We start from the raw sequence: 13,602 nt of genomic DNA on the forward strand, positions 1-13,602 counted from the left end.
ATTAGCGCCCTGCTCACCACAAAAAAAATCTATCCGTGAGTAAGAAGGAAGAAGAAGGAAAACTCCTTGGCCTGGCAAATCTCCACGGATCCACTCCCCCCATCTGGTCCATGAACCCCCTGAGGACCTTGGCCACTGCCGGCCTCTTACCCAACCTCGACCTAGACCGATCCAATGTCGGGTGCAGGACCATGTTAAAGTCCCCCTCCATTACCAAACTACATGACTCCAGATCCGGAATGCGGCTCAGCATCCGCTTCATGAACCCTGCACCGTCCCGGTTCGGAGCATACACATTCACTAGCACCACCAGGGCCCTCTGCAGCCTGCCACTCACCATAACGTAACAACGCCCTTATCTGCTACAATACCCATCGCCTCAAATGACACCCGCTTACTCACCAGAATTGCGACCCCCTGTTTTTCGCATCCAGCCCTGAGTGAAAAACCTGTCCCACCCATCCCTTCCTCAGCCTGGTTTGATCTGCGATCTTCAGGTGCGTTTCCTGTAGCATGGCTACGTCTGCCTTTAGCCCCTTTAAGTGCGAAAATACCCGGGCCCTCTTGACCGGCCCATTCAGGCCTCTCACGTTCCACGTGATCAGCCGGATCGGGGGGCTACCACCCCCCTGCCAACTAACCATCTCCTTTTTTAAGCCTGCCACGTGCCCGCGCCCTCCAGCCCCCCAGGCGGAGGCTCCCCGCCCCGGCTCTCCCTCTTACCATCAATTCCCCCTCAGTCAGCACAGCAGCAACCCAGCCCCCCCCCCACCCCCAAATCCCCCCCTCCCCCGGCCAAGCAACTGCTTAACCCCCCTGCCCCCACCCCCATTGTATTCTACACTTATTCAAACGGCTGCAAAACATCAACAGTATGGGGAGCATACTCCGCAACACATAGTTACACAGTTTGTACAAATGTTTTCCCCATTTTCATCCCGGCGACAAACAACTCCTCAAACGCAGCCACGACCATCCCCCACCTTGCCTCAAAGTCCTCCGCTGAGCCCCTCAATTTGTATTTAATCTTTTCCAGGCAGAGAAAGTCATATAAGTCTCCCCACCAGGTTGCCACCCCCAGCAACGTTGCCGACTGGCATTCCAGTAAGATCCTTCGCCGGGCAACCAAGTGGCAACAGCCACAACATTGGCTTTCCTCCCCTCCATCAGGTCCGTCTTCTCCAATATCCCGAATATCGCCACCAAAGGGCCTGTCCCAACCTCCTCTCCCATAATCCTTGCCACGAACACTCCCGCCCTGTATCTCTAGCTTCTCACAGCCCCAGACCATATGTGTGTGGTTTTCCGGTCCCCGCCCACACTTCTCACACTCGTCTGCCACCCCCTGGAAGAGCTCACGGATATGCAGCCTGTGTACCACCTTGAATTGGATCAGGCTCACCCTCACACCCGAGAAAGTTGTGTTTACCCCGTGTAGCACCTCGCTCATACTCTCCAATTCATCTCCCCTCCTAGCTCCCTGTCCCACTTCTCCTTAATCTTCACCACCCGCTCGCCTCCCTACTCTCCCAACCACCTGTATATGTCTCCGATCCTGCCCTCCCCTTCCATGTCCGGGAGCAGCAGTCACTCCAGCAGGGCAAACTTCAGTAGTTTGGGGAACTCTTTCCAAACCTTGCGCATGAAGTCCCTTTCCTGCAACTTTCTAAACTCACTTCATCTCGGGAGCTCTACCCTGATCTTCAATTCCTCTTTACTGGCAAACCCTTTTTCGAGGTACAGATCCCTCACCTTAACCAGCCCCGCCTCTCTCCACTTCCTATCCATAACGCATATCCATCTCCCTCTCCCCCCAGCCCCCCGGCTCGAATCCATGTTTTTCGCACAGTGGCGTTAACACCGACATCCCCTCGATCCTAAAGTGCCCCCCCCTCAGCTGGTTCCAGACCTTCCCTGTGGATTGCACCACTGGGCTCACCGTGAATTTCCTTGGTGCCATTGGCAATGCTGCCCTCACCATAGCTGGACCCGCTACGGGTCCATCCTAACCCATTCTACCCCCTCTCCTACCCACCACCGCCCCACATTCACCGCCCAATAATAATGCAGCAAGTTTGGCAATGCCAATCCCCCTTCTTCCTCTGCATCTGCAACAGGCTCCTCTTTACCCTTGGTACCTTCCCCGCCCACACAAACTCTGAAATAATCGTATCCAACTTTCGGAAAAAGGCCTTTGGTATATAATTTGGAATATGAATAGAAACCTTGACAGGACGTTCATCTGCACCACGTGCCAGAGGCAGATGCAGTGTGTCCCACCTCTTCAGATCCTCCCTAACCTGTTCCATCAGCTTTGTTAAATTCAATTTATGCAGCGTCGCTCACTCTCCCGTTACCTGAATCCCCAGATATCTAAACCTATCTCTAGCTACTTTAAATGGTAAACCCCCCCTAGATTGGCTCTACGACCCAGCTCGTTCACCGGGAGCACTTCACCGGGAGCTCTCCAGCGGGTCCGACATGTACAATAATAGATTGTCTGCATATAGCAACACCCGATGCTCCCTACTCCCTCTCGTAATCCCTTGCCACCTTGCCGACCTCTGCGAGCCATTGCCAGAGACTCTATTGCTGGCGCGAACAGCAGCAGTGACAGTGGGCACCCCTGCCTTGTTCTGTGTAACCCAGGTTCTCGACCAAGTCATAATCGCATTTAACAGCCTCCTTATATTACCAGAGAGCTGCTTGCCCTTTACGAAGCCTGTCTGTTCCTCCACAACCACCCCGGGGACCCAACCTTTCATCATCCCCACTACCAGTTTAGCCAGCACTTTTACATCTGTTTTTAACAGCGATATGGGCCTGTATGACCCACATTCTAACGGTCCTTCCCCTTCTTTTGTATCAATGTGATCATCGCCTGCGCCATCGCCTCCGGCAGCTCCACCTTCCCCACCTCCTCACTGAACGCCCCAACAGATATGGTGCCAGTTCCGGCGCAAACTCCTTATAGAATTGCACCGGGTAACCATCGGGCCCCGTGGCCTTTCCTGACTTCATACCCCTTATACTGTCTCACACCTCCCTCAGCCCCAGAGCCTCCTCTCACACATACCTCTTCTCTTCCTCCAACTGCGGAAACTCTAGACCATGCAATAACCGTCCCATGTCCCCTTCTTCACCCCTCCCGGGTCCGCCCTGTACAGCTCCTTATAGTATTCCCTAAACATCTCATTTATCCTCCGCGGCTCCGTCACCACCTCCCCTGTCCTTGTCCGTATCCTCAATATTCCCTGGACGTGGCCTGCCTCCGTAGTTGGTGCACCAACATTCCACCTGCATTTTCCCCGTACTCTTACTGCACCCTCCTTGCCCTTCGCAGCTGCCCCGTCATCAACCTATCAAATTGGCCCTGAAACATTTTCCTTCTCGCCAATCCCTCTGTGGTGGGTACCCTCGAGTACTCCCTATCTACTTCGACTTTCTCGTTCATTAAGCGCCCATACTCCCTCCTTTTCCTATCCTCGTGTGCCTTGAACAAAATACTCTCCTTTCGGACCACCACCTTCAGTGCCTCCCAAAATATGGCGGCCGACACCTCCCCGTTTTGGTTCAACTCTGCATAGTCTTTAATCACCGACCGCACCTTATCACAGAATCCTCTATCTGCAACAACCCCGAATCGAGCCTCCATCCCGGCCTCTGCTCCCGTCCCCGTCTAAGCTGAATCTCCAGCTAGTTTGGTCCAAAATTACTATCCCTGCATACTCTACCCTTTCCACCCCTAAAGGAATACTCCCTTTCCCCTGGGTTCTTAAAGCGCCACGGGTCCACCACACCCATCTTTTCCATGAACCCTCCCAGCTTTTTTGCCATTCGTATCCTTCCCATTGACCGGGGGCTTGACCTGCCCACCCTCGGTTCTAGAACACAATTAAAGCTTCCTCCCATGATGAACTGGTGCGTGGCCAAGTCCGGGATCGCTGCCAGCAACCCCCTCATAAACCCTACATCATCCCAATTCGGTGCATATATATTCACCAACACCACCGGTGCCCTGACCTCTTTCACCTTCCCGTGTTTACTGAGTAGTGCATCCACGGTGCACACTCCGCCCTCTAAAATGTCTGCCATGGGAAGTCCTATGTGCATCATAAGCTCTCAATGGGGAGAGATTAATGGCTTTCCGATTGATTCATGAGGCTCACCCCTGTTGCAAGAAAGGTGGGGAGGAGAAGTAAAATGATTAATAAATTGATATTTTAACTATTCCCTGGGTAAATTGATTTCATTTCTTCCAGAGAAATCTGTTGACGTTTTGCGAGATGGCTGTTCTGAAGAAGGTAGAAGTATGAAAGCATGGAACTGCTCATCCTTTTTCATTAACCTCCGTCCCGATTAAATTATACATAATTTATTTTTGGGGAAGTTGAAATAAAAAGATTAAATCTTAAACTCCATGATGTGATGCAACTAAATCACCTGATTTAATCAATGCTTAAATATGTGATTACCGGATGATTTATTCTTTTCCCAGCGATGTGTGTTTCTGAATAAATGGAGCCTGTTATAACACAGTTCACCACAAAGAGCCCGACTTTAAGAATGTATTCACTTCTGTTTGCGTTCAAATCCGCAAAAATTAGACGACATGTTACAAATAAGACGGACACATCTGGGAAAATAAAATATAGTTGTGCATGGAAAATGGACAAACCAGTCAGAGGGCTGGGACTAATCCATGACAAGGTCCGCTTCTAATGCACAGGAAGAGGCCAGGAGTATGAAATGCTCTCAGAAAATCATTTCAAAAGGCCCGCTGCTGATAACGAGGGTTATTATAGGATATGGGGAGTGAGCAGCAATGTGGGACTAAACTAGGTTGCTCATGGGCAAACAAGACTTAATGGGCCAGTTAGCCTATTGCTGTGCTACAACCGTCTGAGATTAGCATAATGCAGGCTATTGTCTGCCACTGTTCAAAGGTTGGTGCGGCCAAATTGAACGCAAACCAAGGAAACAAATGTTACAATTAAAAAGTGAAACATTTAAGGAGGTTTCAGAGAAACTCATGATCGTCATTCTTGGGAGCACAGCAATTCAATAATTGTGCAGAAAAATCCAATTCTAGTAGCTCATTTCAATACTGATAAGAATACTTTAGGGCCCGAGAAATAATGCTGGTGTGATTGGGTAGTAATTGCCCAGATCCATACCGGCTTGGTAGTAACTGCCCAGATCCGGACCGGCTGAGTTTATTCATGAAGGTCCCGCCTTGTCGTGTGTCCCCCCCCCCCCCCCCTGAGGTGTGGTGACTGTCAGGTTAAATCACCACCAGTCAGCTCTCCCCCTCAAAGGGGAAAGCAGCCAATGGTCATCTTCCTGGACTGTGGCAACTTTTGTATTGTGGATAAATAGGAAACCTGCTGCTTAGCACTGGTGAAGAATATTACACCCTTCTGGGTCCCACTCCCCCGCCCTATCCCCGTAGCCCCACTTAACCTACACACCTTTGGACTGTAGGAGAAAACCAGAGCACCCGGAGGAATACAACACAGACACAGGTAGGATGTGCAAACTCCACACAGTTACCCAATGCCGGAATTGAATCTGGAGCTCCTGGTGCTTTGAGGCAGCAGGGCTGACCACTGTGCCACCGTGTCGCCCATAAACTTGTGTTGCTCCAGAAAGTCACATTTGACCATTAGGTCGATTGAGCCCGCTTTGTTTGGCTGACCATGTACAACTTGGGAAAGTTGGAAGTTCCTCTCCACTGTACGCCCCATACCATCTCTATGTATTCTGTATAAGGGAGCTGAGTAATTACAGATCAAATTCTTATCATTAACCCCTGCCCCCTCCCCTACTCAAAATAATCCACCCCACCCCCCAAATAGTCAGCGGGAAATTGAGGAGCAAATATGTAAGGAGATTACAGATAGCTGCAAGAAAAATAGGGTGGTAATAGTTGGAGACTTTAACTTTCCCAACATTAACTGGGACAGCCATAGCATATGGGGCTGAGATGGAGAGAAATTTGTTGAGTGTATTCAGGAAGAATTTCTCATTCAGTTTGTGGATGGCCCGACTAGAGAGGATGCAAAACTTGACCTCCTCTTGGGAGATAAGGAAGGGCAGGTGACAGGAGTGTTAGTGAGGGATCACTTTTGGACAAGTGACCATAACTCCATTAGTTTCAAGATAGCTATGGAGAATGCTAGGCCTGGTCCAAAAGTTAAAATTCTAAATTTGGGGATGGCTAATTTTGATGGTATTAGACGGGAACTTTCAAAAGTTGATTGGGGGAGTCTGTTGGCAGGCAAAGGGTTGGCTGGTAAGTGGGAGGCTTTCCAAAGTGTGTTAACTAGGATTCAGGGTAAGCACATTAGAACATAGAACATTACAGCGCAGTACAGGCCCTTCGGCCCTCGATGTTGCGCCGACCTGTGAAACCACTCTAAAGCCCATCTACACTATTCCCTTATCGTCCATATGTCTATCCAATGACCATTTGAATGCCCTTAGTGTTGGCGAGTCCACTACTGTTGCAGGCAGGGCATTCCACACCCTTACTACTCTCTGAGTAAAGAACCTACCTCTGACATCTGTCTTATATCTATCTCCCCTCAATTTAAAGCTATGTCCCCTCGTGCTAGACATCACCATCCGAGGAAAAAGGCTCTCACTGTCCACCCTATCCAATCCTATGATCATCTTGTATGCCTCAATTAAGTCACCTCTTAACCTTCTTCTCCCTAACGAAAACAGCATCAAGTCCCTCAGCCTTCCCTCATAAGATCTTCCCTCCATACCAGGCAACATTCTGGTAAATCTCATCTGCACCCTTTCCAATGTTTACACATCCTTCCTATAATGCGGCGACCAGAATTGCACGCAATACTCCAAATGTGGCCGCACCAGAGTTTTGTACAGCTGCAACATGACCTCATGGCTCCGAAACTCAATCCCTCTACCAATAAAAGCTAACACACCGTACGCCTTCTTAACAACCCTCTCAACCTGAGTGGCAACTTTCAGGGATCTATACATGGACACCGAGATCTCTCTGCTCATCCACACTGCCAAGAATCTTACCATTAGCCCAGTACTCTGCCTTCCTGTTATTCCTTCCAAAATGAATCACCTCACACTTTTCTGCATTAAACTCCATTTGCCACCTCTCAGCCCAGCACTGCAGCTTATCTATGTCCCTCTGTAACTTGTAACATCCTTCCGCACTGTCCACAACTCCACCGACTTTAGTGTCATCTGCAAATATAGAGATTGTCGGACTAGAGTTAAGAGAGAAATCAAGAGGGCAAGAAGGGAACCTGAGATTGCTTTGGCTGATAAGGCAAAGGAGAATCCAAAGAGCTTCGACAAATATATAAAGGGCAAAAGAGTAACGAGGGAGAGAGTAGGGCCTCTTAAGGATGTACAAGGTCATCTATGTGCGGATTCACAAGAGATTGGTGAGATCCTAAATTAATATTTCTCATCGGTATTTACAGTGGAGAAAGGCATGGATGTTCGGGAACTTGGGGAAATAAATAGTGATGGCTTAGCTATGAGGAGGGGTAGATTAGCTATGAGGAGAGATTGAATAAACTTGATTTGTTCTCACTGGAATGACGGAGGTTGAGGGGTGACCTGATAGAGGTGTACAAAATTATGAGGGGCATAGACAGAGTGGATAGTCAGAGACTTTTCCCCAGGGTAGAGGGGTCAATTACTAGGGGGCATAGGTTTAAGGTGCGAGGGGCAAGGTTTAGAGGAGATGTACGAGGTAAGTTTTTTTACACAGAGGGTAGTGGGTGCCTGGAACTCGCTGCCGGAGGAGGTGGTGGAAGCAGGGACGATAGTGATGTTTAAGGGGCATCTTGACAAATACATGAATAGGATGGGAATAGAGGGATACGGACCCGAGAAGTGTAGAAGATTTTAGTTTAGACGGGCAGCATGTTTGGCGAGGCTTGGAGGGCCGAAGGGCCTGTTCCTGTTCTGTACTTTTCTTTGTTCTTTGAGTGTACATATTACAGAGAAGGAGGTGCTGGAAGTCTTAAAGCGCATCAAGGTAGATAAATCCCCGGGACCCGATGAAATGTATCCCAGGACGTTGTGGGAGGCTAGGGAGGAAATTGCAGGACCCCTAGCAGAGATAGTTAAATCAGCGAAAGCCACAGGTAAGGTGCCTAAAGATTGGAGGGTAGCAAATGTTGTGCTTTTGTTTAAGAAGGGCCGCAGGGAAACGCCTGGGAACTACAGACTGATGAGCCTAGCGTCTGTGGTGGGTTTGTTGTTAGAAGGTATTCTGAGAGACAGGATCTACAGGCATTTAGTGAGGCAAGGACTGATGAGGGACAGTCAGCATGGCTTTGTGAGTGGAAAATCATGTCTCACGAATTTGATTGAGTTTTTTGAATGGGTAGCCAAGAAGATAGTCGAGGGCAGTGTAGTCGACGTTGTCTACATGGACTTTTGCAAGGCCTTTGACAAGGTACCTCATAGTAGGTTGTTGCAAAAGGTTAAATATCACAGAATCCAGGGTGAGGTAGCCAATTGGATACAAAATTGGTTTGGCGACCGAAGTTGCAGAGGGTTGTTTTTCAAACTGGAGGCCTGTGACCAGCGCTGTGCCTCAGGGATCAGTGCTGGGTCCACTATTATTTGTTATTTATATTAATGATTTGGATGAGAATTTAGGAGGCATGGTTAGTAAGTTTGTGGATGACACCAAGATTGGTGGCACAGTGGACAGTGAAGAAGGTTATCTAGGATTGCAACGGGATCTTGATCAATTGAGCCAGTGGCCGATGAATGGCAGATGGAGTTTAATTTAGATAAATGTGAGGTGATGCATTTTGGTGGATCAAATCAGGGCAGGACCTGCTCAGTTAATGGTAGGGAGTTGGGAAGAGTTATACAATAAAGAGATCTACGGGTACAGGTTCATAGCTCCTTGAAGGTGGAGTCACAGGTGGACAGGGTGGTGAAGAAGGGGGCATGCTAGGATTTATGTTCAGAGCATTGAATACAGGAGTTGGGATGTCTTGCTGAAGTTGTACAAGACATTAGTAAGGCGACACTTGGAATACTGTGTACTGTTCTGGTCACCCTATTATAGAAAGGATATTATTAAACTAGAAAGAGTGCAGAAACGATTTACTAGGATACTACCGGGACATAATGGTTTGAGTCATAAGGGGAGGCTGGATAGACTCGGGCTTTTTTCCCTGGAGTGTAGGATGATCTTATAGAGGTCTGTAAAATAATGAGGGGCATAGATAAGGTAGATAGTCAACATCTTTTTCCAAAGGTAGGGGAGTCTAAAACTAGAGAGCATAGGTTTAAGGGGGGAGACACACAAAAGGATCCAGAGGGGAAAATTTTTCGCACTGAAGGTGGTGAGTGTGGAATGAGCTGCCGGAGGCAGTAGTAGAGGCAGGTACAATTTTGTCTTTTAAAAAGCATTCAGACATTATATGAGAAAGATGGGTGTAGAGAGATATGAGCCAAATGCAGGCAATCGGGACTAGTTTAGTGGTAAAAACCGGGCGGTATGGACAAGTTGGGCCGAAGGTCATGTTTACATGCTGTAAACTTCTATGACTATCACTAAAACATTATAATCTACAACGCATGCACTGGTCACCCTATTATAGAAAAGATATTATTAAACTCGAAAGAGTGCAGAAAAGATGTACTAGGATGCTACCGGGACTTGATGGTTTGAGTTATAAGGAGAGGCTGGATAGACTGGGACTTTTTTCCCTGGAATGTAGGAGGCTTAGAGGTGACTTTGTAGAGGTCTATAAAATAATGAGGGGCATAGGTAAGGTAGGTAGTCAACATCTTTTCCCAAAGGTCGGGGAGTCTTAAACTGGGGGGGCATAGGTTTAAGGAGAGGGGAGAGAGATACAAAAGGGTCCAGAGGGGCAATCTTTTAACTCAGAGGGTGGTGAGTGTCTGGAACGAGGCAGTAGTCGAGGCGGGTACAATTTTGTCTTTTAAAAAGCATTCAGACAGTTATATGGGAAGATGAGTTTAGAGGACTGGGCTAAATGCGGGCAATTAGGACTAGCTTGGTGGTAAAAACTGGGCAGCATGGACAAGTTGGGCTGAAGGCATGAACCTAGTCATAAACCTCTATGACTATGACTCTATGACTGCAGCAGTTCAAGAAGGATGATCACCACCACCTTATCAAGGACAATTAGGAATGGGCAATAAATGTTGGCCCAGCCAGCGAAGCCCCTTGCATGGATTAAAAAAACATCAAGCAATGTAGGTTGTAATCCACAAATAAAGTTATCAAGTCCTCTTCAGAGCTACATCCATTGCTTGCCACACAGTACTTAATTATTTACCGTTTAACTTTAGCCGCACTTCCTCGCTAACAGCACTGTGACTGTTCTTACACCACAGCGACTGTAGCGGTTCAAGATGGCAGCTCGCCACCTTCTCGAGGGCGGTTTGAGATGGGCAATAAAACTGGCTCTTGCCAGCGAAGCTCACAACCCATGAAATAATTTTTTAAAAAAACAGATAATTTCACCTTTTTTGCGTTAATTCACATGCCTGCCTTACAAACCAACGTCCCAGTCTTCCATTTCCCTCCGAAGCTGCTCCAGCGACATGGTCAGTGCGAAATGACTTGGGGTGGGTTCAATTGGAGCTATTGCATTGGATCAATGTGAGAGTCAATCTGGGGTCAGTAAGGCCAGGACAAAAACAAACACTGTCAGCTGAGAGTGTTTTCTGGTGTCAGGTTGTTGGCCAATAGAAAGAAGATGCTTCACATGCACTTCAGGAACTTTGAAAGGTGCCACACAGAAGGTTTGTTAAGAAGATGCAAACCCAGGGAATTAAGATGAAGGTGGCGGTTATGGATACAGAAATGGCTCAGTGACAGGAAATAGATGTGGAAGGACATTTTTCAGACTGACATGGTTTGCAATGGTGTTCCACAAGAGGCAGTTTTGTCTCCATTACTTCTTCACAATTTTTATAAATGACATGAACTTGAAATAGGGAGCGGCATTATAAAGTTTGTGGTGAATGCAATACTTGGCTAAGTTGTAGATCATGATGAGGATCGTTATTGGCTTCAGGATGACATAGAGAAGGTGGTGAAATGTGCAGAAGCAATACAAATGGAATTCATTGTGGAAAAGGTGGACGCTTGATGGCCAGCATGGACCCTTGGCTGAAGGGTCTCTTTCTGTACTGTAAAAGCTCCGACAGTTCATCCTGAAGCGGGTTGCAATTGGCTGCTATGAACCTGCAAATATCACCAGCTGTAACACAGCCATTAGAGTTGAAAAATCAGGAAACGCGACCTCAGGCTTCAATCATTTTGAACACTTGTGAGCATTTTCAAACAGTTAAGCTGGGTAAATGATCAATGAAAAATGTTTCAAAGGCAGCTTGGGCAAAGGAGATGTCAGATTTTGAGGAGAATGGCACAAAGCTTTGAAAGCCATGCTTGCCCCGTTTTATATTGTTTATTTGTTTATTGCGAGGTGGAATGAATATGCTTCAGTTATACGGGGCATTGGTGAAACCACTTCTGAGGTATTTCATACAATATTGGTCTCCTTTAAGGAAGGTTTGGAGGTTTACCAGACTAATACCCAGAATGATTGGGTTGTCTTATGAGAATCATAGCATAGTATAGCATCCCTACAGTGCGGAAGGAGGCCCTTCGGCCCTCTGAAAGAGCGCCCTACCTAGGCCCAGCCTGCTCTCCTGCTCAATCCCTGTATCCTGACCTAACCTAAGGGACACTAAGGGGCAAGTTAGCCAATCGACCTACCCTGCACATCTTTGGATTGTAGGAGGCACTGGAGCATCCAGAGGAAACCCACGCAGACATGGGAAGAATGTGCAAACTCCACACAGTCACCCAAGGCTGGAATTGAACCCGGTCCCTGGTGCTGTGAGGCAGCAGTGCTAACCACTGTGCCACCATGCTGCCCCTGTAAAGTCACCATAGTTTTTTTTTCTTTTAAAAAAAATTTAGAGTACCCAATTGATTTTTTCCAATTAAGGGGCAGTTTAGCGTGGCCAATCCACCTAGCCTGTACATCTTTGGCTTGTGGTGGCGAAACCCACACAAAGACTGGGGAAATGTGCAAACTCCACATGGACAGTGACCCAGAGCCAGGATCGAACCTGGGACCTCGGTACCGTGAGGCAGCAGGGCTAATCCACTTTGCCACCGTGCTGCCCGAAAATCACCATAGTTTGAGGGGGAGAGCCAACTGGTGGTTATTTAACCTTAAAGTCACCACATCTCAGGCAAGGGGATCTGGTTGAGAAGGTGGGGCCTTCATGAATAGCCTCAGCCGGTGTGGGAATTGAACCCACACTGCTGACCTGGCTCTGCATCACGAACCGCTCTGCATCACAAACCTGCTGTCCAGCCCACCGAGCTAAACCGGAGAGTATGGACAGGCTAGGCTTGTATCCATTGGAGTTCAGAAGATTAAGAGGTAACTTGATTGAAACACAGAAGAACCTGAGGGGACTTGACAGGTTGGATATGGAAAGAATGTTTCTTCTTGTGGGACAGACTCACACGAAGGGGTGCTGTTTAAAAATAAGTGGTTGCCCATTTAGGGCAGTGGCGAGGAGTTGTTTTTCTTTCAGTTGTAGAGTGGTGAGACTTTGGAACTCTCTTCCTCAAAAGGTAGTTGAGGAAGAATCTTTGAACATCTTTAAGTAGATGGATTCTTGATAAGCAAGGGGGTAAATGGGGTGGGCAGTAATCTGACATTGAGGTTAAAATTTAATCAGCCATGATCTTTCTGAATGGTGGAGCAGGCTCCAGGGACCAAGGGGCCTATTCCTGCTCCTGATCTGTAAATTCATCTTCATGTACTGCACAGTTTAAATAATGGGACATTTTTGAATGACAAGTACGTAAAAAACTGCAACCTCTTAAAGATGCAAGAGAAATGCATGTTATTGTTATATCACCAAAGGGGTTAAAATTAGCCAAATCTGAAAATGTGATTATGAAACTTTGCAAATCTGCACACTCATTCCAATTTGAAATCAATCAACTCGATTAGAAAAACAACATCTGCAGCATTGAAATACATCGCCAATCAATGCACAATTGATCAGAAATATTTTGAAATTTACATCCTTCTGAATTCTTTTGGAATTAAATGGGTCTTCATTTAATGAAATCCTGTCACCACCGTTCTTTATTTATGAGCGAGTAATTACATTTGGATGTTAGACAAGTTGTTTGAGGGTTTGCATTGGAAATATTGATGGCATTTTCTTTCCTCAGAGAGGGGGCTACTTTTTGACAAGCATACTCAAGACAGCAGATCATCCACTGAGGACTCTTCCATACCAGCTTGGGTCACCATGGCCAGACAAAAGCAGAAGGGGTATCATGTGCAGCATTACGGGAAAGCAGATACAATGCCAGCCCAGGAAGCCAAAACAGTCGGGGACAGGAAAGCAGTGGACAAGGTAACATTGTGTGGTGCTTTCCCTTTCATTCCTCCTTTATATGCTACATTATACTGATCACCAATCAATCCATTCTGAATGTGGTACAGTACACCACGTAAAGACTGCATTAGGATCGGGAATGCACTGCCTGAGCGTGTGGTGGAGGCG

At 47.3% G+C, this 13,602-nt stretch overlaps 1 protein-coding gene across 6 annotated transcripts in view; it reads left to right on the forward strand.

The window, feature by feature from the left end:
• cracdlb (cracd like b) overlaps positions 1 to 13,602 on the forward strand; it is a 259,256-nt gene that overhangs the window by 225,763 nt on the left and 19,891 nt on the right. For 5 of the 6 annotated variants that reach the window (XM_072477181.1, XM_072477184.1, XM_072477180.1 and 2 more), the window contains 2 exons: positions 4,263 to 4,304; positions 13,265 to 13,452. In XM_072477181.1, the coding sequence (XP_072333282.1) occupies positions 4,263 to 4,304; positions 13,265 to 13,452 (230 nt within the window). The remainder of the gene's footprint in view (positions 1 to 4,262; positions 4,305 to 13,264; positions 13,453 to 13,602) is intronic. The other variant, XM_072477179.1, reaches the window with a different exon arrangement.

Source organism: Scyliorhinus torazame, chromosome 15 (assembly GCF_047496885.1).
Source record: "Scyliorhinus torazame isolate Kashiwa2021f chromosome 15, sScyTor2.1, whole genome shotgun sequence".
Taxonomy (NCBI): domain Eukaryota; kingdom Metazoa; phylum Chordata; class Chondrichthyes; order Carcharhiniformes; family Scyliorhinidae; genus Scyliorhinus; species Scyliorhinus torazame.